Consider the following 27,213-nt stretch of genomic DNA (forward strand, 5'->3'; position numbering starts at 1 on the left):
GATTTCTCACTTAGATCCCCTCTCTAAGCTAGTGTGGGATCCAATTAAACGGGTTTTCCCAAAAAACACTAAGTTATCCTCCACAGGATAGGTGATAACATATTGATCACTGGGATCTGCTGGTTTCAAAATTTCATAGTTTTTGAGGTTGGAAGTAGATATAGGTCCATCAGGTTCATCGTACAACTTAACAAGTTGACCCAGAGGAAGTCAAAAATGCCATGAGACAGATTCTAATTGCCCAATATTTGGGCAAAAATTCCTTCCTGACGGCAATGAAGCCAGTTCCCTGGACCAATGTCCCGTCACAATATCTAGTACCTGTAATCTGTAAGATTATGACCCTCATTGATCTTCTCCATTCAGAGTCTGTAGGATTGGCTAAAAAACAGATCACTGTACTTGGCTATCTCTGGCAGACCCAATCAATAAAAACAAAGGAGTGCAAGCTCAACCTATGCTCCTCTCAAACAGCCCTCTACAGATCCCCCTTCCCAAGAACCCAGTGGTATAGATAGGGCATTTTGGTAAGAGCTGCTTCTGCTTTTCAAACATGTATTATTTGATCCCCTATTAATTGGACAAGACTTATATAATGAATGAGTTTCCAGATCCGGACTCATGGTTCATTGCAATATTGCAATAGTGGCTGATGTTCGAGCTTTTCTTGATAGATAACATGTTGTGAGTCAGATGGCACAAAAAGGGATAGAAGATAGATAAACAATAGTATAATACACCAATGGATATATGCATGGCAACTGCATTGTCTTCATAACATTTCTTACCTCTTCCAAATGCTGGAAACCCAGGTGGCCCAGGAGGACCTGGAGGACCACTTATCCCATCATCCCCTGGCATGCCTTCAAATCCAGGAGGACCCGGATCCCCAGGAGGACCTAACATGAGGTATATGAGAAAGTCAATCATCTGTGCAATAAGCTGTTAAATAACAGGATTAATGTTTGATTTGTAAGATCTGTTATCTTGTCGGTATATAAAAGTTATAAGTGGTTATCCTTCGATCAGATCTCTATCATTGGTGACGGCAGGACAAATATTGGAAAGCTTTAAGGCACTGGGGTCACTTTGGGACTACAGATGCTGAAAAGGTGCAGAAAATACTATCAATAACATTTCTACAATATGTTAATGTGGCGCCCCTGAGGCCTCAGCTGCCACAGGCTTCTGCATCTGTCTAAGGTGCAGTACTGATCAAGGTAAGAAGAGGTTAACCACTGGTGTTCGGAGCTTACACACATCCTGAGCTCATTACTTGCATAAACACTCCGTTACACAGGAAGCCAGACAGCTTGGGGAGTTCCTGGTTGCTGGGCAACCACCAATTAATCATCCCAAAGGTGGGGGCTGCCAGAGGTAGTGAGCACACACAAACAGTTTCTAGTCAGATCAATCTGGGACAGAGAAGCAACATCAGGTTCCTGGGGATGTGTGACCCAGCTCCCCTCAGGGAGACCGCCTGGGATGTGTGCTTCAGAGCTATCTCGGGAAAGGAGAAAGTGCCAGAACATCATGGGACTTATAGTACCACGGCTGCTATAGAGAGTGCTTAAGAGCTTCTGTAGCTTTGACCGGGCAGACTGGAAGAGACCGGGAGGACAGAGAGAAGCAGGAGACGACCGAGTGCAGCTGGTGAGACAGAGGAGAATATGGTAGCTGAGGTTGAGCCTAACCGTTCCCACAGTGCCAGCGCAGTCGGGGTGCAGAGCCCTCAGTTAGGGAAACCTTCACGGACTCTAAGAAATTTTTCAGAGGAAGGGGATATCAAGTCCCATCGCCCACTACCCATTGTCATTGCACAGTGACATATATAGGATCCGAGGTCAGGGCTGCAGCTGGACCCCACATCGGACCTGCGTCACCTACATACGGGACACTTAACACCGACGACGGAGTCTCCAAATTGCTTCAGGCCACAGGGAGCCGCGTGTCAGCGCAGAGGGGGGAGGTCTCACACGCTCCATAACACCGGTGGTGACCTCTGATTCATCCGGGATCGGCTGGGGCCCAGCATGGCAGTGACTGGTACCCTGAGGGCAGCATCAAAAGTACTGTGAGTAAAACACATGGATCCGCAACCATTGCCTCGGTCCCTTATTACCGTCGCCCCATGCTTCGGCGCCAACGGGCCTTCTCCCCCGTTGCCACTGTTTCTCCCTGGAGCTCGCTCCACCTGTGGGGAGCTGGACTACCTGAGCTGCGTCAACATCAGCCCTGGGGGAGAGCCACATCAGCGGCGGCTGAATCCCTGGCCGCGCATCATGGGTGGCGCTGCAAAGCAAACCCCCATCCCCCAGTACCGGGACACCCTGCACCCTTCTTTAATGACACCGACGGGGCCATGGAGCCGGGTCAGGCCAGTTACAGCAACCCCAAATACTGGTGACGGGTGAGCCCTGAGGCCCTGGAGCGCTGCATTACCAACAATGCTATAGGCTTCTGTACTAATCTTAATGCATCCATTACCAGGTTATATCATCTTCATTAAAGAAAAAAAAACAGAGAAGAGTGTTACCTGGGAAAGCTGCACCACCATTATTAACATATACTGGACTTCCCGGAAAACCTATGTCTCCTTGTTCACCCTAACACAAGGAGAAATGATAATTAATGCATTAAACTATCAGGGAATAGATAAATATGAATAGTAGATATAGTAGTAGGTTGGTATTACCTTCATGCCTTGAAAACCTTCAAGTCCTGGGACACCAGGAAAACCAGGCTGACCCTATGGCAACAAAACACATGAGTACTTCATTCTTTACACATAAGATCATGGGCAAGACTTTGCCGGTTCACCCAAACTTGTTGTTAAAATGAGACCTGTGAACTTTGTTGGATTGAATTGTATCTACATCTATAAGACTGTATAAGGGGGATAGTGTGGGGACTACGGAGCATGAGAGGGGGACTATGGGGGACCATATGTCATAACATGGAGGTATTCTATGGAGACACTAAATGGGCACTATTGCCATATGAATGCACAAAGAGGACACTTTTACCATGTGGGGACACATAGGGGGCATTATTATGATATGTAAGCTCAGAAGGGAGCATCGTTAACATGTGGGGACATAAAGAGGGCACTATTACTGTGTGAGAGCAGAAATATCATGTGGAGGCAGACAGAGGGCACTATTACAATTTGGTAGCATATTCAGGTATACAGGAGAAAATGGGATTTTTGCCGCGCTCACACCACAATGTTCGTATGGATTTAATTTATGTCTTTTTTATTCTATGTAGGTACAGGTCAACGCGTTTCAAGGGACTCAGCCCTCTTCATCAGGACAGCAGACCAAAAGAACATAAAAAATGAAAAATATTTGATTTATCTTATTTATCAGTGTGCTTAATGTAGTGTTACAGAGGACCGACCGCAAGTAATATCTACTAATTTCGCAGAAAGGGTAATGCGCTTTTGTGCTTGGCTACCATTACTTTTATGGGTGAGAAAGGGGGAAGTAAATGGATGTTGTCTCTAAAAGGGCTCTTTTTCCTACACATAAAAATGAAACTGGCTCCATATGGTCTTGTATATATAATGTTTTTGTTGTATTGTGTATGATCATGTAGCTGTTGTTTTCATGAAAGGAGAAATTAAAGAGGTTCTGCAAGAATATAATAAAATAGCCCCCGTCACATAATTCAAACAGCAGCCTGTCCTATTCATGAGTCAGGACGGCTGACCTGTGCCTCAAAGTAACAGAAAAGCAGCATTGTAAACACTCATACTCATACTAGTTAGCAGGGACAGGAGCAGGGCTGTGACAAGAGAAGAAATAAATCTTCTGTTTGCTGGGTGTGCACAGAGGGCTGAGTCTGGAGAAAAAAATCCTTTGTGCTCATTCAGCAAGATGAACATTTATTTCTTTTCATACCACAGGTCTCGGGAGCTGTATTACTTAGACTTGTAACCCATGCTGACACATGACTAGGATGAGATGCTGTTTGAATTATGTGATGGGGCCATTTTATCCCATTCCTGGAAAACCCCCTTAAAAACTGCATGGGAAACTGACAAAGGTGATTTTAATTCATGTTTATTATTTAATTTTGCCTAATTATTTGTTTTAATATTTACCTACACTTTACCCACAATGATTCATTATACAGTTTTGTGTTTTAAGCATTTCTGTTAAATGGTTACTGTTGATCCAACAAACTTTGCAGAAATCAATAAGGCAAGTGATTGTAAGAAACTTTGTAACAATTATTATCAGAGAAAGTTGCTTCTTTCTCCCCTCATGAGCCATTTCTATTCCTCCCCTGTGCATCCTTAACTGATCATCCACTTTGAGAAAAAACACAGTTCAACTCTATCATGGTCCAGACAGAACACATTGCAAGAACAGTGAGGTTTCAGGATACATAGCCTATAATATTCTATTGATAGGTGGGGGTGGGGAGGCGAGGGAGTGAAAAGAACTCAGCATAGTGAGTCATACAGACTTGTGTTGATGCTTCGAGCAGCTACTAGTCATCAGTACAGTGCTGGATTCACAGCCACACAGCTCAATACTGCTGTATATTGTGCTCCATGCTGTTGCCGCTCTGAACATGTTCTACATAGATAAAAACAGCAGGTATCCTTCATGTCTGTGTGTGCTAATCTCCTCCCACTAGCTCAGAGAGAACGGAAAATTGGAGATAGAGCCGGTGAAAGGGGGAAAACTGGTGAAAAATGTGGGATACAAGTTATACAATGGCATAAAATAGTGTAAGGCTACTTTCACACATCCGGTTTGAGCAGTGCGGCTCAATCCGGCTGTGAAACCTATGCAACGGATGCGGCAAAAACACCGCATCCTTTGCATAAGTTTTTACATGCGGCCCGTCCGTTTTTCTCCGGTTGTGGCACGCTACTGAGCATGCGCAATGGAAGAAACCACATGCGGCGGCCGGATGCGTTTTTTGCCGCATTGCGCCGCATCCGGCGTCCATAGGCATGCATTGAAAAATGCGCCGCAGCGGCCGGATGCGGCGCGATACGTTTTTTTTGCCGGAGCAAAAAACGTGCCAGGGAACGTTCCATCCGGCCGCCGCATCGGCTAAATCTGCCGCATGCGGCAAAAACCGGACGGAACGCAAGCCCATGCGGCACAATACGGCGCCAATGCAAGTCAATGCTGGAAAAAACGAAACCGGCGGCAAAAAAAAACGGTTTCGTTTTTTCAGCAGAGCGCCAGATTGTGCCGCACTGCTGCAGTCGGATGTGTGAAAGTAGCCTTATTCAGTATATTCAGAAAAGTTACTTAGTTCACTTTACAGACAGCATTTGGTACTTTTTGGTCATTTTAGTTGGCCCCAAATTTAGATGGCCCTATTCCAGTATATTGATACACTAACAATTGGATTTAGCATTCAGAGTGAAATCGTTCATTAAGCCCTTTATGGCTATGCGCACACGTAGCAGATTTGTGTGCAGATTTTCTGTACACAAAACTGCATGTTTTAGCAGGAAAAATACAGCAGAAAAAAACACGCTTTTTTATCGCATTTTTTTCCATGCATTTTTCATGGGTTTTTTTTACGTCATGTCGATTGTGGGGGTTCCTGCGCTGTACCCCGAGATCGCTGCCGAGCCTCCGGCTGATATTACAGCTGAGAACCGGCTCTCACTGCCAAGAGCAGTGCCCACGTCGTTTCCGGCACTTTAACCCCCTAAATGCTACGATCAATTGTGATCGCAGCATTCACGAGGCAGGGAGAGGGATCGCTTATCTCTCCCTGGCGATTGGGTCCCTGTAATGCGAAAAAATCTGCAACATGTGCACAGGAAGTCAGGATTCTCATAGACTTTGCTGGGATATGTTTTTCCTTGCAGTATTGATTAAAATCTGCAAGAAAAAAAATGCATGAAAAAAGGCGGAAAAAACAACGCAGTGTGCATGATCCCAGTCTGCCCAGTTCAGTTTCTTGAGTCTCCTGAATGGCAGCAATCATAGATTCTGGGAGTCGATGAGAAAATTCTCATGATGTCTTTATTTTCCCACTTCTATTAGATACACTGTGTTTTTTACATCTACTTATATTCTCTTGATTACCCTTGCACGAAATCATCATTAGATGTTCTCTACAAAGATCCCACCTATGTGTAGTGGACACATTCACATTTCTCAGTGATTTGTATACACTACCTTGTTTCCAGGAAATCCACTTAAACCGTCGTCACCTGGAGAGCCCTAGAAGAAATAATAATGGTTAGAAATGAGGCAGTGATGGTGATCTGGCAGCGGATGGGTCTTGTGCTGGTCCTTCTATTTTTGCAAATCACTGAACATTGCACATGGGACCCTGCACTGAATGGATAGTATCACCCATGTGGCATTATTTTTAATTTCAGACATACAGCAGCATCACATAACATTGCAATGCTGCAGATCTGAAGATAGATTGATCTCATTTCCTATCTCTACTAGTAAGAATTGGTAATTGCTTTAGATTCTTTCTCTTAACATGAGACAAGGTTTGCATCTATTTTCTTCTTAAGAAGGCGTAAATCTAAGTTGACTAGTTTAGGTCATCTGGAAGAATATATAGCTATAAATATAAGTATACAGGATTATGAGACATCACTGTCCATGCTAGTCACACTGATTTCTGTGGTGGCCATGCTATTAAACCATCTAGCTCTTTAATACATTGTGGGGCATGGGAAACAGCTCTATCGTTAATACAGTACATATTAATAAGCTGGTTTAATGTGTAATTATTTATACGTCAGATAACCGAGACACTAGACATAGAAGGAACTTACCCTTTGTCCAGGTAGCCCCGGAATACCCTTTTCTCCTTTCTCTCCTTGTCCCCCAAAACCCTGTGATACAAAATTCCTATTAGTATTTTATTATTGAGAATCAAAAATGCATTATAAAAATTGTTAAAGGGAATCTATCACCAGGCTTTTCCTACCCCACCTGCATGATATAGAGACAGAGACCCTGATTCTCACGATGAGTCACTGGCTGGGCTGCTTGCTGCAGTTTTAATAAAATCTGTGTTTTCCCTACTGTAGATCTGCCAGTTCTCTGAATGTTGAGCTCTTCATAATCCTGTCCACATCACTGATTGCCTGCTTTATGTGTATGCTGTGCATAGGCAGCAAGCTGCCAATCAGTGTTCAGGGTGTATAGAGCTCATGAATATGGAGCACTACATGGCACCAGGTTTACTAGTCCTCTAGTGGTAATCTCTTACTGATAAAACAGTGATTTCATGAAAGCTACAGTCAGTAGCCCACTAAGTAACACATTGCTGTAATCACGGTCTCTGCTGCTACAATATGCTGCTCAAAAATTAGGTGGCAAAAATCTGCAGACAAATTACCTTTAATGGGGTATTCCCATCTCCTCTCCTATCCTAATATGTAGTAGGTGTAATAATAATAATATAAACAAATACCTCCAATTAGAAATAAAGTATAGTTCTCCTGATTAACTATGCCACTTACCTCATGTGCAGGGCATTGCAGGACCGTAGGTATCTATGGTTATGACCACTAGCAACTAAATAACTGTCCCTATTTGCGTTGTCATAACAATGGATATCTAAGATCCTGCACTGCCCTGAACATGAGGGAAGTAACATAGTGAATCAGAACTATACTACATTTCTAATTGGAGGTATTTGCTAATATTATTATTACTACACCTACTACATATTGGGATAGGATCTTCGAGAAGGGGAATAACCCTTTAAGCTAAGTTCACATGTCTGTTTTGTAGTTCTGCTTATCTATCCATCTATCCAAAGACCAGACAAATGGAGTTCTTGCCTAAAACTGATCTTTTTGCCAACTGATAGCTAGAAGCAGAGGGACTCCAATGATTATCAAAACTTGCATAAGGTTTTTTTTAGAAGGAAAGAAAAAAAATTTCATACTCTAAATTTTCTTCCATTCTAAAAAGCAACACAAAAGTAGAAACCAGATGGACCCCATAGTTATTAATGGGACCCTTCTGCTTTCATATGCATCAGTTAGGAAAATTATATGTTTTGTGCGTGCACTTTATGTTTGACTGGTTCTTAAATTGGAACAGACAAATGTTGCCCAAAATGGACATATGAGCCCAGCCTTATACAGAGAAATGGAAATCCAAACACCAGATGAATAAGAGACAACTTACTGGAAGACCAGGAGGCCCAGGCATCCCAGGAAATCCAGGAGCCCCAGAATTACCCTGTGATAAAAAAAGAAAAAAGGAAATATTTGATTCCAAATATTCTAATGTACAAAATAAATATGTGAAGTGAATCAAACATGGTGATGTATTTGACTACAGTGGGTATTTTTAGTTTATAACTGTAAAGTTACCCAACGGGCATCGCATTATAAAGTGACCCAATGGTCATTGCATTGTAAAGTTACCCAATGGCCATCATATTGTAAAGTTACCCAATGGTCATCGCATTGTAAAGTTACCCAACGGTCATTGCATTGTAAAGTTACCCAATGGTCATCTCATTGTAAAGTTACCCAATGGTCATCGCATTGTAAAGTTACCCAACGGTCATTGCATTGTAAAGTTACCCAACGGTCATTGTATTGTACAGTTACCCAACGGTCAATGCATAGCAAAGTTACCCAACGGTCATAGCATTGTAAAGTTACCCAATGGTCATTGCATTGTAAAGTTACCCAATGGTCATCGCATTGTAAAGTTACCCAATGGTCATTGTATTGTACAGTTACCCAACGGTCATTGCATAGCAAAGTTACCCAACGGTCATTGCATTGTAAAGTTACCCAATGGTCATCGCATTGTAAAGTTACCCAACGGTCATTGCATTGTAAAGTTACCCAATGGTCATCGCATTGTAAAGTTACCCAATGGTCATCGCATTGTAAAGTTACCCAATGGTCATTGCATTGTAAAGTTACCCAACGGTCATTGTATTGTACAGTTACCCAACGGTCATTGCATAGCAAAGTTACCCAATGGTCATCGCATTGTAAAGTTACCCAATGGTCATCGCATTGTAAAGTTACCCAATGGTCATTGCATTGTAAAGTTACCCAACGGTCATTGCATAGCAAAGTTACCCAACGGTCATTGCATTGTAAAGCTACCCAAGGGTCATCGCATTGTAAAGTTACCCAACGGTCATTGCATTGTAAAGTTACCCAACGGTCATTGCATTGTAAAGTTACCCAAGGGTCATCGCATTGTAAAGTTACCCAACGGTCATTGCATTTTAAAGCTACCCAATGGTCATCGCATTGTAAAGTTACCCAATGGCCATCGCATTGTAAAGTTACCCAACGGTCATTGCATTTTAAAGCTACCCAATGGTCATCGCATTGTAAAGTTACCCAATGGTCATCGCATTGTAAAGTTACCCAACAGTCATCGCATTGTAAAATTACCCAAAGGTCATCACATTGTAAAGTTACCCAAAGTTCATCGCATTGAAAGTTACCCAAAGGTCATCGCATTGTAAAGTTACCCAAAGGTCATCGCATTGTAAAGTACCCAAAGTTCATCGCAAGTGGCTTGACACAACCAGGTTTAAGGATTGGCTTAATGATAAAGGAATCTCTAGATACTCTCTTTCTGTAGTTATGTGCAATTAATTCTACAGAAACCCACGCAACTATGTGAATGAACCATTTATAAGTCTAAACACAGCCAGTATTGCATAGACACAGCACAACTTATTTTTTTCCAGCCAGGAACATAACTCAATTAGACGGATCCTCCATCAATATACATCCACAAAGGAAATATTAATTGGGTGAATTACTCCCACAAGAATATCAGAATATACAAAAGGGCTGAAACTGGAGTAACAAACATCACCCAACAATGTATATATGATATTATTTTTAATAGAATATATATAAGGAGGGTATCAAGACAAAAAAAGTGATTATTTTTCTTGGGGGGATATCAGCATAACATCTGGGTAATATTGATGAATAAATAAGTAAATCTTAATATACCAGTAGATATATGATAAGAATAATATTTATATAATCCAGGAGTACATAATTTATTAAGTCTCCAAAGTGAGATCATTATATGATTATTTAGTCCAAATTAAAAAAAAAAGAAATGCTCAGGAAAAAAAATAGACAGTGCGTCAAAAATAATGATAGAGTGCAGATACTGTGGTTCTGTTAAACAAAAAAAATAAAAAGTTGTATCAATGTCTGGGGAAGAAGTAAAAAAAATATAGCAATAAAATGTTTTAATCTGAAGTATTTTCATCTTATCCATTGCTTTCACTTGAACATGTGTATAATATGAAGTGAACATGTGCACATACTCGTTCTCCGGGGATTCCCTTCAGGACAGTGGAGAATTCCATTCCACTTGATGCAGGAGGTCCTGGGTCGCCCTGCTGTCCGGTGTCTCCCTGTACGAAAGCAGATGACATTTATGACTATGTGTTTTATGAAGAAAGTCAGGCAATAACACATCAGTTACATTACAGTTCCTTTATTTACACTTTCTGTTAAACACCAAGAACACACAAGAAAACAAGTCAACTTGGTAACAATCGAAAAATATTTCATCTATGCAATTTGAATAGTCAATACACCTTGGTATAAAACTATGAAGATAATAAATGTGAGAAGAAAAAAAGTAGAAGGATAAAAGAACAGAAAAGATTGTTGGATGTAGAGTAAAGGGGGCTTTACACGCTACGACATCGCTAATGCGAACACGTTGGGGTCACGGAATTGGTGACGCACATCCAGCCGCATTAGCGATGCCGTTGCGTTTGACACCGATGAGCGATTTTGCATCGTTGCAAAAACGTGCAAAATCGCTCATCGGTGACACGGGGGTCCATTCTCGATTATCGTTACTGCAGCAGTAACGAAGTTGTTCCTCGTTCCTGCGGCAGCACACATCGCTCCGTGTGACACCGCAGGAACGAGGAAGCTCTCCTTACCTGCGTCCCGGCCGCTATGCGGAAGGAAGGAGGTGGGCAGGATGTTACGTCCCGCTCATCTCCGCCCCTCCGCTGCTATTGGGCGGCGGTTCAGTGACGCTGCTGTGACGTCGCTGTGACGCCGCACGGACCACCCCCTTAGAAAGGCGGAGGTTCGCTGGTCACAGCGACGTCGCCGGGCAGGTAAGTATGTGTGACGGGTCTGGGCGATGTTGTGCGGCACGGGCAGCGATTTGCCCGTGTCGCGCAACAGATGGGGGCGAGTACCCAAGTTAGCGATATCGGGACCAATATCGCAGTGTGTAAAGCCCGCTTTACTCAATATTCCACACTATCATATTACATGAGATTCCAACTGCATATAGTGATAATCACTGAATCAATGCATCATGAAAGCTAGGAGAAAATTATATTTTCCAATACACTACCACTTAAGGAGTAACTATCTGTTTAGTTTTTATTTTATAAATCTATAGTGCGCATGAAAATAAGCAACTTTGTAATATATCTTATCAGAGAAATCTGCGTCTTTCTCCTACTGCATCATTCATTCTTAACATTCTCATTTTATGGATAATATTTGTATTCAGTGAATACAGACTTTCCCATTACAGAGATAGAAGATGACAGTTGGTGCTCATAAAGTTCTATGGAGAAAATTAAAGAGACTCTGTCAGGTGCAATATGCACCCATAACCACGAGCAGTTCATGGGAGCTACAGGTCATTAATAGGAGCTGTGATTGTTTGCTATAGGCAACAAAGGACATTCTTAGTATAAGAAGCTTATGTGTGAGGTAATATGATTTCAGTGGAGAAAGAGAGACAGACAGACAGAGACAGGCAGACAAAGACAGACAGACAGACAGAGACAGACAAACATACAGAGACATAGAGAGAGACAGAGAGACAGACAGAGATAGACAGAGAGAGACAGACAGAGATAGACAGAGAGGCAGAAATACAGAGACAGAAAGAAAGAGAGATAGAGACAAAGAGAGAGACAGAAACAGACAGACCGAGAGGCAGACATAGAGAGACAGATAGACAGACAGAGACAGACAGAGAGAGAAAGACAGACGGAGACAGACAGAGATACAGACAGACAGAGAGTAAGAGAGACAGACAGGCACAGACAGATAAAGACAGACAGAGAAAGACAGAGACAGTCAGAGAGGTAGCCATACAGAGAGACAGATAGAGAGAGAAAGGCAGAGAGAGATCAAGGCAGACAGAGAGAGACAGAGAGAAAAGGACAGACAGATGGAGACAGACAGACAGAGAAAGACAGGACAGATACGCAGACAGAGAGGCAGACAGACAGAGACAGACAGGGACAGTGGGAGAGAGACAGACAGACACTTAAGGCCCAGTCACACACAACGACTTACCAGCGATCCCGAAAACAATGCGACCTGATAGGGATTGTAGGTAAGTCGCTGGGAGGTCGCAGGTGAGATGTCACACAGTCAGATCTTACCAGCGATGCAGGAACAATACAGGTTGCAGTAGCGACCTGTATAACGATCTCAGCAGTCACTGTGACCCTGTCACACAGCATCAAACACAGCGATGCGTCCTGCCCAGCAAAACATCGCCTTTGAAGAAAATGGCCTGGACCATTCTGCAATGACTAGAAATCTCACAGCAGGGGCCTGATCGCTGGTAGGTGTCACACATAACAAGATCGCTAACGGGATCGCTACTGCGTCACCAAAACCGTGACTCAACAGCGATCTCGCTAGCCATCTCGTTATGTGTGATGGTACCTTTAGTTACTATCCAGGGCATTGCCGGGTACTACAGCTAGTTATATACATAGTGTAGAAAGAAGACACCGGCAGCAAAACATGTCTGAAAAGGACACAACAAAAGACGCTTCAGACAAACACGACTGGAGTTAATATTTCAGTCCATAATTTGTCCCCAATTATGATAAAACCTAAACACCGTTATAATAAATCTGTGATATCGACATTATGATACATACTTTTTCTCCAGTCTCTCCTTGATATCCAACTCCCATGTTACCCTGAAAACAAAGTCACAAAAATGCTTAAAGTATTTTGCAAAAAATCATCCAATATGACAGTTTTTGGAGGATCTGTTTTGCGTAGACATTCAATTAGAAAGGTAATAAACATGTAACTTACTTTTGGACCTGTTGCCCCTGGCGTCCCGGGTGGACCCTAGAGGAAAGTTCAGGAACCTTCAGTTATTTATATGCATGCTTGTGTTACACTGGATTGATGTTACACACAATATCTACTATTCTTCATCATTCTGTATTATAATTCTTTCTAGAAAAGTCACTAATACATCAATACATCTGGAATAAGACAAATATTTGTACATTGGAATACATTTTTTTATTTAGACATAAGTAATTTGCTTGCGTGCCATGTGTGCATTAGTCTATATACAAAACTAACTGCACTTAATATGTAGATTATACACTATATAAAGAAATGTTAAGTCACGCAAAGAAACAAAATAAAAGTGGCATTTTAACAACATTTTACTTACTGGTAAACCAGGTGGCCCAGCTGGCCCTGTGAAACCTTGAGATCCAGGTGGTCCTCGTGGCCCCTAAAATAATGATAAAGCTAATTATATTTATATTAATGAACAACAATCAGTCATGTAACATATAAGTTCTAACAGTGACGTTTCTGCAGGTTCACCTACCGTATATACTGGCGTATAAGACGACTTTTTACCCCCTTAAAATAATGGCTACAGTGGGGGGTCGTCTTATACGCCGGATATACGGGGGGGTGTGTGTGTATATATATGTACACTGCAGCGTCCAGGGGAGGTGGTGGAAGCAGCTCTGGAGCACAGGGGAACGCTGCGGCCTGCATCCTTTGATCTCCTGCACCCGCTCATATAATATGCACAGCCGCTGTCCATCTCCAATGGTGCTGAAATCGCACGCAGTGAGGGGCTGGAGCAGCGGTGCATATTCTATGAGCCTGCGTCCCACTGTGATCGCACATGTCCCCCATGTGTTAGATTTGGCCCCCAGGCTGCTGCTCATTACCCCTGCAGCGTTTCTCCCCGTGTCCCTGCTTCCACTGTGATCAGGCAGAGAGCTCAGGCTGCTGTGCCGATCACATGACCGCACTGACAACCAGGAAGTGGAAGAACAGAAGCACGGAGGAGACAGGAGGGAGCTCAGCGCTGGAGGAGATAAGGAAAGAGGGTTTTATTTTACTATGGGCAGCAGCCTAGGGGCCATATCTGACACAGGGGGACTTGTGCGATCTATATAGGGGCCATGGGCAGCACTATGGGGGCGATATCTGACACAGGGGGACTTGTGCGATCTATATAGGGGCCATGGGCAGCACTATGGGGGAGGTATCTAACACAGGGGGACTTGTGCGATCTATATAGGGGCCATGGGCTGCACTATGGGGGCGATATCTAACACAGGGGGACTTGTGCGAGCTATATAGGGGCCATGGGCAGCACTATGGGGGAGGTATCTAACACAGGGGGACTTGTGCCCATTATGGGCCCCAGTGAGCTGCTTCTAACCCCCCAGATGTATGCCCTGCCAATCCCCCCCCCCGCCGATGCCGCGGGTGCTGTACCCGCCGAGCCGCGGGTGCAGGCCCCACAGAGCAGCAGAGTTGTGTGTATTTGTCTGTATGTAGCAGAGTTGTACGTGTTTGTCTGTATGTAGCAGAGTTGTACGTGTTTGTCTGTATGTAGCAGAGTTGTACGTGTTTGTCTGTATGTAGCAGAGTTGTATGTGTTTGTCTGTATGTAGCAGAGTTGTGTGTGTTTGTCTGTATGTAGCAGAGTTGTGTGTGTTTGTCTGTATGTAGCAGAGTTGTATGTGTTTGTCTGTATGTAGCAGAGTTGTATGTGTTTGTCTGTATGTAGCAGAGTTGTATGTGTTTGTCTGTATGTAGCAGAGTTGTGTGTATTTGTCTGTATGTAGCAGAGTTGTACGTGTTTGTATGTAGCAGAGTTGTATGTGTTTGTCTGTATGTAGCAGAGTTGTATGTGTTTGTCTGTATGTAGCAGAGTTGTATGTGTTTGTCTGTATGTAGCAGAGTTGTACGTGTTTGTCTGTATGTAGCAGAGTTGTATGTGTTTGTCTGTATGTAGCAGAGTTGTATGTGTTTGTCTGTATGTAGCAGAGTTGTACGTGTTTGTCTGTATGTAGCAGAGTTGTATGTGTTTGTCTGTATGTAGCAGAGTTGTATGTGTTTGTCTGTATGTAGCAGAGTTGTATGTGTTTGTCTGCATGTAGCAGAGTTGTATGTGTTTGTCTGTATGTAGCAGAGTTGTGTGTGTTTGTCTGCATGTAGCAGAGTTGTGTGTGTTTGTCTGTTTGTAGCAGAGTTGTGTGTGTTTGTCTGTATGTAGCAGAGTTGTGTGTGTTTGTCTGTTTGTAGCAGAGTTGTGTGTGTTTGTCTGTTTGTAGCAGAGTTGTGTGTGTCTGTTTGTAGCAGAGTGTAGTACCATTGTTTCAGTCCAGTTGTGGCTTTATACAGCAGGGAGGAGCATTCCTTGCTGTACTAAGTGAACATTGGAGCGATTGATCTGTCAATGGCCCTTTAAAAACATATTGTACGGCTCTCGCGGAATTAAAATTAACATGTTGCAATCAAAGCAGACTTTTTTTCATTTGGGAGCGGGGTAGTCTTATACAGTGAGTATATCCCAAATTCTATATTTTTAGGGCAGAAGTTGGGGGTCGTCTTATACGCCCAGTCGTCTTATACGCCGGCATATACGGTATTTTCTACTTAAAGGGAACCTGACACCAACTCACCTGCAACATTGTCTGTCTAATGAGCATCTCTGGACCTGACCCGCCGCCTCCTCTCTGCATGTGATCATCGTTCTCCTTCTTGCTTCATGTGGATGACGCATCCTACATCATCCACACAATATCTTCCAACGCGCTCATACACAGGCGCACTTCTCTCTGCCCTGATGCGGGCAGAGCAAAGTACTGTAGTGCACAAGCGTGAGGAAAGGCCAAAGAACGCCCGAGCACGCGCACGTCTCTCTTCCCTGCTTTGGGTAGATCAAAGTATTGTATTGCGCATGCTCAGGCATTCTTTGACCTTTCCTCGCGCCTGCACATTATGGTACTGAACTGCACGTGCACAGGAGTACGATGGAGGACACTGTGTGGATGATGTAGGACGCGTCATCCACATGAAGCAAGAAGGAGGACAATGATCGCAAGCAGAGAGGAGGTGACTGGTCAAGACCAGAGACATCCATTGGAACAGACCTCCTCGCAGGTGAGTAGGTGACAGGGTCCCTTTAAATATTCAGTCAAATCAATGGTAGAGGGAATCATCTACTTCTCAGTACATCAGTAACAGCTTGAATCCAAAGTCTGATGACTCAGAGAAAAAGGTGATCCCTTCCACTGTTTCAGAAACCTCAGCAGAAACTAGGAAATTAAGGCTGTGTGCCCACGATGCGTTTTTGGCACTGCATATTTTCACTGCATCAAAAATGCAGGGTCTTTTTCTCTTGTGAGTACAATGAGTTTTATGAAAAGACTTTTCCCATAGAATTACATTAGATACTGAAAATCTGCAGGTAACACAAAAGCGTTTTTAGTGCAATTTCCACTGAGGAAAAGCAACAAAAATAATTGTAATCCGCACCTAACTGTATCAATAAAGTTTTGTCAAAGCCAAATACCAGGAAGCATCAAAAAGTAAGCTTTCTTTAAAACATAAGATACCAACAAGAAACAAAAAAAATGTAAAGTCAGAAAAGTGTGTAAAAAAACCAGAGCAGCCTCATTTACATAATAGGAGTGGAAATTCTGCAACATCAAAAACTCACCAAAAGCTCACTGTGGGATTGTAACCTGAGTCAAATCTTTCTAATCTACTTCCCAAAAGCAAACAATAGACATAAAAATGTCTAAAAAATAAATTTTAATAATATAACACAGAGCAATAATGCATAATAATAATATATGAGAAATGTAAGTAATTAATATTATTAAAGGATTCAAGATTTGACTATAGAGGTTTTATCCCATAAATATTGAAATGATTTTTGAAACAGATTCCGTACAGTGTGTTCTATCATAAAATATGTACAAGTTGTTTAAAGGCAAGCTGTCAGGTCCCCTATCACCCAGAACCATGAGCAGTTCTGGGTGCATATTGCTAATCCCTGCATAACTGTCCCTGAATGTAGTAGTATACATAAAGAAATTTATAGAAAAAGTATTTCTAAGATCCTTTATGATATGCTAATGAGCACAGGGACTAGTCGTGAGGGCGTTAGTTCACCATCTAATCCGCCCTCTTAGCATGTTAGCACGCTCACAGAGGCGTGCTAACATGCTTTTCAATGCCCATTGCCCAGCGTCATCAGCCATGACGCATGTACCTGATCAGAATGCCCCCACTTCCGTTCATGTGCACTAGACCTCTCTGAAGCCGGGACACATACACCTGACTTCATAGTACACATGACCGGAAGTGCTGGGACTTCTGATCATGCACACTGACGCTAAACCCGGCGTCTGAGGCAGTGACAATGGACAGAGGTAAGCGTGTCACCGCTGATGACACTGGGCAATGAGCATTGAATAGCATGTTAGCACGCCCCTGTTGGGTGTGCTAACATGCTAAGAGGACGGACTAGCCGGGGAACAAATGCCCTTGCGACTAGTCCATGGCCTCATTAGCATATGATAAAGGATCTTTAGAAATACTTTTCGTTAGGATCTCTTTATCTATGCTACTAGATACAAGACTGTTAGGCAGGGATTAGCAATATGCACCCAGAACTGCTCGTGGTTTTGGGTGCATATTGCATCTGACAGGTTCACTTTAGAGGTGTTGCAAGGGACTTCACTATACATTTGAGAGATATTGGTGTGGTACTCGGCAGCCACCACCACTAACTAATGTATTCGGGTGTTGTATTCTGCTCCATCCTTTACTTATAGCTGGTAACCACCTAAGCCAATTAGAGCTGAGGGGTTGAGGTGCCAGGTGATGGCCTTCCATATGATATTGATGACCCTCACTGTTGATATCGGTAACTTATCATACAGATAAGTTAGTGATCAACGTGTAAGTCCCCGACAAACCCTTTTAAATTATATATATGGCCAAATGGATACCAAAGGGACACTTTTGGGTTTCCCTCAGGTGTTCTGTACCCCGAGGACACATCTAGTGTGTAAATCAGGAGCTTTTATGGCATGCCGGCTAAAAATACATCACAAGCACAATGCAACCTTAGATGATTATATTAGTGTGTCCATGTTTGGATATAATCTTTGTGTAACATATCATTATTGAAATTACAAGATTAAAATATATATGTATATCTATACGTACAGGAAGACCATCATTTCCATTCAGTCCATCATCACCCTAAATCAATGGAAAAGCACAGAATTAGTACAAAAGTGACCACATACCATCCCTAATCTTAATTCTATCAACAGACAAAAACATGTTCACAAACATATTGTCACAATAGGACCTGCCACATTTCTTTGTCTTTTTTTTTAAATATATTTAAAGGAGTTGTCAAAGTTTAAAAATTTCCCCATGAAAAAATGCTACTTTTGTCCATGGGCTGTATAAAGTATTGCAGCTCAAGACTATAATTTACTTTAATAGCAACAACACCAGAGATGTTCCTTCAAAAATCCTGTATTTCGAGGATTATGACAGAAACTTTAGCGCAGTGCTCAGCGGTGTGCACTATATGTTTCTGAATCTTACCTAAAGGACTAAAGTATTCTCAGGATACCTCTATATTTGCTTTATAAAATCAGCAAGTTATCAAATATGCATTTACATAGTTTGGTGGTGTGTAATGATGCATAAACATAGTCTGGTAGTGTGTATTGATGCATTTACATAGTCTGGTAGTGTGTAATGATGCATTTACATAGTCTGGTAGTCTGTAATGATATCCTATATTATTTTTTCACCCCTAATTTACTAGAAAAAAAAACAAAACATTTCTTGAAATACATCATGCAACTAGTCCCATGGATTCTCGAAGTTCCAAGACCTTATCTTACCTTCGGTCCTTTAATGTCACCCTGAGAAAAGGAGGGCTCTCCCTTCTGGCCTTTTGAACCTGGAAACCCCTAAAATAAACAGAAACACAAAATAGTTTTAGCTATAAAAAGGTTGTTCTAAGTACTGTAAAAAAAAAAGAAAGGAAAAAAAGGAAAACTTACTGATTGTCCTTGATTCCCTTGAAATCCTGGAGATCCAGAATATCCGTCCTCTCCTCTGGTACCATTACACCCATCTAGTCCAGGCAAACCTCTATGACCAGGCTGTCCACCATGACCCTTAAAGTTGAAAAAAGTACAATGTGTTTTAGGGAATTGTAAATAACCTAAATTGTATACAGTCATAAAGGAACCATACATTCAAGTTAGTGGTTGGCTGAATGCTTTTTTGGATGACAACTATATCTCTTAGGCCCCCTTCATACATCCATTAAACGCACAGGTGTGACGTCCACGGTGCAGGTCCATATGGCCGTCCATGTGTCCCTGTGTGTGTTGTTCGTGTGCTATCCGTGTGACATCTGGATAGCACACTGACAATATGAACTTCTTTACTTACCTGTCTCTGGCGCTGTTGTCACACTTGCTTCTGGGTCCACAGTCAGTACAGTGAATATTCATGAGGCATAATGAGCAGCACCCAAAAGCAGCAGCAGCGCCAGAGAAAGGTAAGTATAAAAAATCCAGTGAATGGGTATCCTCTGGTAAGTGCTACAATGATGTCACACGGATCACTTGAGTGTGCAGTCCATGTGACACACGTGCTACAGGTCAAAAATGGACACGTTGCTGTGTGAATAACACAGACAGGCATGTTCTCCACTTGGACACACAGTCTATGTAAAAACACGGACATGTGAGCAAAACCATTTCTATTAATAGGTCTACGTGTGTCAGTGTCTCCAGTATGTGTGGAAACGGACACCGCATGTATCAGAAATACGGACGTGTAAAGGGGGCCTTAACTGTAATGTGTGAGCAGAGTAGAGGGCCTACATACACAATAGATAGCTGTTGGACAAATGATCATTTGGAGGACAGTAATCTCGCCAAACTCATTCAAAAGAAACAGAAGAGGGAGCAGAGAAAGTCACAGCCAGACAACTCTGGCAATGGCTTTTCTCCTGAATAATAAAAGGGCTGGTCATTACCATTCAAATTGTCCGACTTTTATCTGCTCCTACAAAAAGATCAGGTGCTGTATTTCCACATTATGATCTTTGTCTCCTGAGATTATCTGTCAGTGAACATTCGAGTGGCCCTTATCCCCACTGATTGGTTATTCAGTCCCACCAAAATAGGCAGGTTCAGATAATAATAGGGGCTTCAACACTAAGGGGTACTTCTCACATAGCGAGATCGCTAGTGAGATCGCTGCTCAGTCACAGGTTCTGTGACGTACCAGTGACCTCGTCAGTGATCTCGCTGTGTGTGACACTAAGCAGCGATCTGGCCCCTGCTGTGAAATCGCTGATCGTTACACACTGTTCTGGTTCATTTTTTGCTCATTGGTCTCCCGCTGTGCAGCACACATCGGCGTGTTTGACTGCGAGAGACCAACGAGCACCAACTCTGTGTAAGCAGCGTACGCTGGTAACCAGGGTAAATATTGGTTAACTAAGCAAAGCGCTTTGCTTAGTAATCTGATGTGTATCCTGGCTACGTGTGCAGGGAGCCAGCGCTAAGTGGTGTACGCTGGTAACCAGGGTAAATATCAGGTAACAAAGAAAAGCGCTTTGGATAGTTACCCGATATTTACCCTGGTTACCAAGCGCAGAGTTGCTGGTGGCTGGTCGCTGGTGAGATCTGCCTGACTCACAGCTCACCAGCGACCATGTAGTGACACACCAGCGATCCTGACCAGGTCGCATCGTGGTCGGAATCGCTGGTACGTCGTTTAGTGAGACGGTACCCTTAGTTACTTATCATGTTAATAGAAAAAGCAAGTAGTACATTTGACTTAAGTTTTACTTCCAGAAATATTGTAACAAAGAAGATGATATAAAGATAAAATGACAAGTCGCACAACACAACTTACGGGAATCCCATTAGCGCCCTGGAAACCAGGAACTCCCATAGGGCCCTGTGGTAAGATAAAATAAATAAATGTCACAATATATTAGTAAAAGTGAAGTGGAAATACAAAATACATATAAGAACAGGAAATAGTATGTAAAAATGATCTAGAATATACAACAGTAAACAGTGGGAGCCGAGGTGGTAATATCAAGTGCTGTCACGCTCCCCGGGTCCTCTGCTCCGCTCCCCGGGCCCCCTGCTCCGTTCCCCGGGTCCTCTGCTCCGCTCCCCGGCTCACCTGCCACGCTCCCCGCTCTCCAGCCTCCGGTGCCCGTACTCCCCAGGCCCCCTGGTCTCCGCTCCCGGCGCCCGACGGCTTCCCAGTCCCTGGCCGGCTCCCCTGCGTCCTCCTCTCAGCTTCCTGCCCTGGCTTCTGGCACCCGGGCCGCGCGCATGCGCATTAGGGCGCGCGCGCGGTCACTGACCCTTTCTCAAAGGGCCAGTGTCAATTAACAGGAAATGATGCACACAGGTACAGGGTATATAGGGGGTTAATGTCCAAGGGAGCGGGGCCTGTTCTTCGTGTTTTCCCAAGCTAGGAGTCAGGTCTCCTTGTGTTCTGTGAGATACTTACCTCTCTGTCTTCTAGAGCCGATCCTGCATCGCCATCCGGTCCTGCGGTACCTCGAACCCCGAACGCTGCCCATCTGCCATCCTGACAGTCCGTACCATCTCGGATCCCTGCGGTGACCCGTCATCTCGCTCCTACGGTTCCGGACCCCGCCTGACACCATCACGGCTTCCGAACCTGAGCTCCGTCACCCGGACCACCATCAGTGACCTCGTGGTCCCAGGGACTTCTCCATTTTCTCCCAGTGCACGGACTGTCCTGCTACCTACAGTGCTCCGGCTACCGGACTCCTTTCTCTCATCCGGGAGTTCGGCCCAGTGGATCCACCTCCAGGGTCTACCCGTCCATCTGGCCCTAACAGTAAGAACAGGCCATGGATCCCGCCGAAGCACTAGCGGCCTTGCATGAGGAACTCCAACGCCAGCGTGAAGTCCAGACCCGCATGCTGAACTTTATGACTTCCGTGGACACCCGCCTGACCACACTACAAGCGGCAGTCACGTCTTCAACATCCCGAGCCTCCACTAGTCAAGCCACGACCCCCGCTCCCGTGGCTGCCTCTTCGGATGCTTCCAGACTGCGTTTGGCCTCACCACCCCGGTACGCCGGAGATCCCAAGACCTGCAGGGGGTTTATAAACCAATGCTCCCTCCATTTCACGCAGCTGCCACATCTATTTGCCTCCGACCAAGCCAAGGTCGCCTTCATCATGTCTCACCTAGAAGGCGAGGCACTGGCGTGGATGAACCCCTTGTGGGAGAAGGAGGACCCTATGACCAAGAACCTCCAGGAGTTCCTGCAGGCCTTTCGCAGCACCTTTGACGAACCCGGACGCGCCTCCGCGTCTGCGTCATCACTTCTCCGGTTACGTCAGGGAACACTGACGGTGGGTCAATACGCCATCCGTTTCCGCACCTTGGCTTCAGAACTCGGGTGGAATAACGAGGCCCTAACCGCCGCCTTCTGGGAAGGACTATCGGGTCGAATCAAAGATGAGCTGACTGGACGTGATGTACCATCCACCCTGGACGCCCTGATTACCCTAGCGACTCGAGTGGACATACGCTTTCAGGAGCGGTCCAAAGAGGTATCCCGTGAGAGACGTCCGGTACGGCATTCCTCGCCTCCACAGAAGCCCGCCGTACTCCAGTCAACAGCCTCTGGTGTCTCCATCCATGAGCCCATGTAGATCGACCGTGTGCGACAGTCTGAACAACGTCGAGCAGAGCGGCTCGCCAAGGGTCTCTGCTTTTACTGCGGAGAGGGCACACACCTGCTACGCGCCTGTCCAGAGAGGCCGGGAAACTCCAAAGCCTAGGGTTGGTAGGAGAGGCCACCCTAGGTGCTGGGACTCTCTCAGACCCAGTTACATGGACTGTGCAAGTGACAACGGGAGAGACGCGGTTTACGGCTGAGGCGTACCTCGATTCTGGGGCAGCAGGCAATTTCATCCAGCAGGCCACGGTGGACAAGTACCAGGTGCCTGTTACTCCACTCGCCAAACCTCTTGTGATTGCCTCTGTGGATGGGAGACCTCTCTCTGACACCATCTCCTGGATCACCAAGCCGCTTGAACTGCGTATCGGTGCTCTGCACACCGAGAACATCGCTCTCTACGTCCTCCCACATATGTCACATCAAATCCTGCTGGGCCTTCCCTGGTTGCGGACACACGAGCCTTCAGTCAGCTGGGGCACTGGCGATATCACTCGATGGGGGCCTTCTTGCCATGAGAGGTGTCTGAAGACCATACAACCCGTCCGGCGACCTCCGGTTCCCGAGTCCCTACCGGGACTGCCCTCAGCCTATTGGTCCTTCGTGGACGTCTTTGATAAGAAAGAGTCCGAAGTACTTCCGCCACATCGTCCTTACGATTGTGCCATTGACCTGCTCCCGGGAACTACACCACCTCGAGGACGGATATATCCACTGTCTCCAGCCGAAACAAGGGCCATGTCTACGTACATCACAGAGAGCCTGGCTAAGGGATTCATCCGGAGATCCTCCTCTCCTGCTGGAACAGGCTTCTTCTTCGTTAAGAAGAAAGAGGGCGACCTACGCCCATGTATAGACCACCGGGGATTGAACCTAATCACCGTGAAAAACAAGTACCCTCTGCCGCTCATCCCCGAATTGTTTGATCGGCTCAGAGGAGCTCGTGTGTTCACCAAGTTGGATCTTCGGGGTGCCTACAACCTGGTCCGTATCCGCTCAGGGGATGAATGGAAGACCGCGTTCAACACTCGCGATGGGCACTATGAATACTGCGTGATGCCCTTCGGCCTGTGTAACGCACCAGCAGTCTTCCAAGAATTAGTGAACGATGTGTTTCGGGACCTTCTCTACGTCTGTGTGGTGGTATATCTGGATGACATCCTTGTCTTCTCTCCGGACCTCCAGACCCACCGAGAGAACGTGCAACTGGTTCTACAAAGACTGAGAGAGAATCGTCTGTACGCCAAGTACGAGAAGTGCGTCTTCGAACAGTCTTCTCTCCCCTTCCTGGGGTACCTCATCACCGATACCGGACTGCAGATGGATCCAAAGAAGGTCTCCTCCATTCTCAACTGGCCTCCTCCTTCTGGACTGAAGGCAATCCAACGCTTTCTGGGATTCGCTAACTATTACCGCCAGTTCATTCCTCACTTCTCGGCTCTGACTGCTCCTCTCTCCGCCTTGACCAAGAAGGGGGCTAATCCAAAGGACTGGTCACCTGCGGCCGACGCCGCGTTTGGCGCTCTAAAGCGAGCCTTTGCCTCCTCTCCTGTACTCCACCGTCCAGAGTTAAACCGCCAGTTCACCTTGGAGGTGGATGCCTCCTCCTCGGGAGCCGGAGCAGTGCTCATGCAGAAGTCCTCCTACGGGAAGATGGTGACGTGCGGTTTCTTCTCCAAGAGCTTCTCCGCGCCTGAACGCAATTACACCATCGGTGACCGAGAGCTATTGGCGGTCAAACTGGCTCTGGAGGAATGGCGCTATCTTCTGGAAGGAGCAGTGTACCCTGTCATTGTTTACACGGACCACAAAAACCTGGAATACCTGCGGACTGCTCAGCGACTGAACCCACGGCAAGCCAGGTGGTCCTTGTTCTTTGCCCGGTTCGACTTCCAGCTTCATTTCCGACCCGCGAACAAGAATGTACGCGCTGATGCCTTGTCTAGGTCTTTCGTGCCCGTGGAACAGGAGGAAGAGACATCTCAACCCATCATCTGTCCAAGTAAGATTATTCCGGTGGCTCCTGTCACCCTGGCCCAGATACCGCCCGGGAAGACCTATGTCTCTGAGACTGACAGGCAAAAAGTGTTACACTGGGGCCATGCCTCGAAAACAGCCGGTCATGCAGGTCAGAAGAAAACATGGAGCGCTATTGTACGTCATTACTGGTGGCCATCCCTTCGCACGGACGTCGCCTCTTTTGTCTCTGCCTGCTCCTCCTGTGCCAGGAACAAGACACCCAAACACCTGCCATACGGCCGTCTTCTGCCTCTGCCCATACCCTCAGTTCCCTGGCAACACATAGCGATGGACTTTATTACGGACTTGCCATTGTCCTCGGACACACAGTCATATGGGTCGTGGTGGATCGGTTCTCTAAAATGGCCCATTTCGTTCCTATGGCTGGACTGCCCTCTGCTCAGGAACTCGCGGACGCTTATATACATCACATCTTCCGCTTGCATGGCTTTCCATCACACATAGTGTCCGACAGAGGAACTCAGTTCACCTCCCGCTTCTGGAGGGCTCTCTGCAAACATCTGGGAGTGACTCTGGACTTTTCTTCGGCCTACCACCCTCAGTCGAACGGCCAAGTGGAACGGGTCAATCAGATATTGACCTCTTTCTTACGTCACTACGTGAACGCCCATCATGACGATTGGTCCACGCTTCTTCCTTGGGCTGAATTCTCCCATAATCACCACGTCAGTGAGTCCTCCTCCAGTTCTCCCTTCCATGTCGTCTACGGACTTCAGCCGTCTGTCCCATTGCCTGTATCCTCGTCCTCGGACATCCCTGCTGCTGATGCAGTACTCCGTGACTTTACAACCATTTGGGACTCAGTTAAGGCGTCCCTTGCACGGGCAACCCTGCGGATGAAGAGACACGCGGACAAGAGACGCCTGGATCCTCCGTGTTTCTCTCCGGGAGATCTCGTCTGGCTTGCTTCCAAGTACATCCGACTGAAGATACCATCCTACAAGCTGGGACCTCGCTACATCGGACCGTTTAAAGTCCTCGGCAAGATCAATGAGGTCTCTTACAAACTGCAGCTCCCGGCCACAATGAGACTACCCAACTCCTTCCACATCTCTCTGCTCAAGCCGGTTGTCCTTGGTCCCTTCTCCGCTGCCGCCAGTCCGGCTCCTCCCCCTATTGCTGAGGACGACGTCTATGCGGTAAGAGATATCGTGGCCATGAAGACCGTACGTGGTCGGCAGTTCTTCCTGGTGGACTGGGAAGGGTATGGTCCTGAGGATAGGTCCTGGGAGCCCAGGGAGAACGTGGGCACTCCTCTGATCCGTGCCTTCCTGTCCCGGTTGCGGGGAGGGGGGCGTGGGGGGGGGGGGTACTGTCACGCTCCCCGGGTCCTCTGCTCCGCTCCCCGGGCCCCCTGCTCCGTTCCCCGGGTCCTCTGCTCCGCTCCCCGGCTCACCTGCCACGCTCCCCGCTCTCCAGCCTCCGGTGCCCGTACTCCCCAGGCCCCCTGGTCTCCGCTCCCGGCGCCCGACGGCTTCCCAGTCCCTGGCCGGCTCCCCTGCGTCCTCCTCTCAGCTTCCTGCCCTGGCTTCTGGCACCCGGGCCGCGCGCATGCGCATTAGGGCGCGCGCGCGGTCACTGACCCTTTCTTAAAGGGCCAGTGTCAATTAACAGGAAATGATGCACACAGGTACAGGGTATATAGGGGGTTAATGTCCAAGGGAGCGGGGCCTGTTCTTCGTGTTTTCCCAAGCTAGGAGTCAGGTCTTCTTGTGTTCTGTGAGATACTTACCTCTCTGTCTTCTAGAGCCGATCCTGCATCGCCATCCGGTCCTGCGGTACCTCGAACCCCGAACGCTGCCCATCTGCCATCCTGACAGTCCGTACCATCTCGGATCCCTGCGGTGACCCGTCATCTCGCTCCTACGGTTCCGGACCCCGCCTGACACCATCACGGCTTCCGAACCTGAGCTCCGTCACCCGGACCACCATCAGTGACCTCGTGGTCCCAGGGACTTCTCCATTTTCTCCCAGTGCACGGACTGTCCTGCTACCTACAGTGCTCCGGCTACCGGACTCCTTTCCCTCATCCGGGAGTTCGGCCCAGTGGATCCACCTCCAGGGTCTACCCGTCCATCTGGCCCTAACAAGTGCATGGTTGCGCAAAAAGAATGCAAGTGGATTACCACTTTGGGCATCCTCGCACCAGATCGGTTAAATGAGTACAAATAGCTTCGTATCCTTTCTGTAGAAGAGTCCTCATCAGTGACCCCTTAAGGAATAGTATATGTGAGGGAACCATGTTTATAGGAAATCGAGTCCGTGTTTGCCTTCTGCTACTGATTTTTTTGTTTTTACTATTGTTTTTAATTATTTCTATGTTTTTAAAT

At 45.9% G+C, this 27,213-nt stretch overlaps 1 protein-coding gene across 2 annotated transcripts in view; it reads right to left on the reverse strand.

The window, feature by feature from the left end:
* COL4A6 (collagen type IV alpha 6 chain) overlaps positions 1-27,213 on the reverse strand; it is a 426,839-nt gene that overhangs the window by 113,414 nt on the left and 286,212 nt on the right. For both annotated transcript variants that reach the window (XM_075323930.1, XM_075323929.1), the window contains exons 6-19: positions 21,017-21,061; positions 19,141-19,257; positions 18,979-19,047; positions 18,281-18,316; positions 13,455-13,517; positions 13,082-13,117; positions 12,919-12,960; positions 10,297-10,386; positions 8,154-8,207; positions 6,785-6,844; positions 6,165-6,209; positions 2,696-2,749; positions 2,537-2,606; positions 789-899 (exon numbers count right to left, since the gene is read on the reverse strand). In XM_075323930.1, the coding sequence (XP_075180045.1) occupies positions 789-899; positions 2,537-2,606; positions 2,696-2,749; positions 6,165-6,209; positions 6,785-6,844; positions 8,154-8,207; positions 10,297-10,386; positions 12,919-12,960; positions 13,082-13,117; positions 13,455-13,517; positions 18,281-18,316; positions 18,979-19,047; positions 19,141-19,257; positions 21,017-21,061 (892 nt within the window). The remainder of the gene's footprint in view (positions 1-788; positions 900-2,536; positions 2,607-2,695; positions 2,750-6,164; positions 6,210-6,784; positions 6,845-8,153; positions 8,208-10,296; positions 10,387-12,918; positions 12,961-13,081; positions 13,118-13,454; positions 13,518-18,280; positions 18,317-18,978; positions 19,048-19,140; positions 19,258-21,016; positions 21,062-27,213) is intronic.

The sequence above is a fragment of the Anomaloglossus baeobatrachus genome, chromosome 9, assembly GCF_048569485.1.
Source record: "Anomaloglossus baeobatrachus isolate aAnoBae1 chromosome 9, aAnoBae1.hap1, whole genome shotgun sequence".
Lineage (NCBI taxonomy): Eukaryota > Metazoa > Chordata > Amphibia > Anura > Aromobatidae > Anomaloglossus > Anomaloglossus baeobatrachus.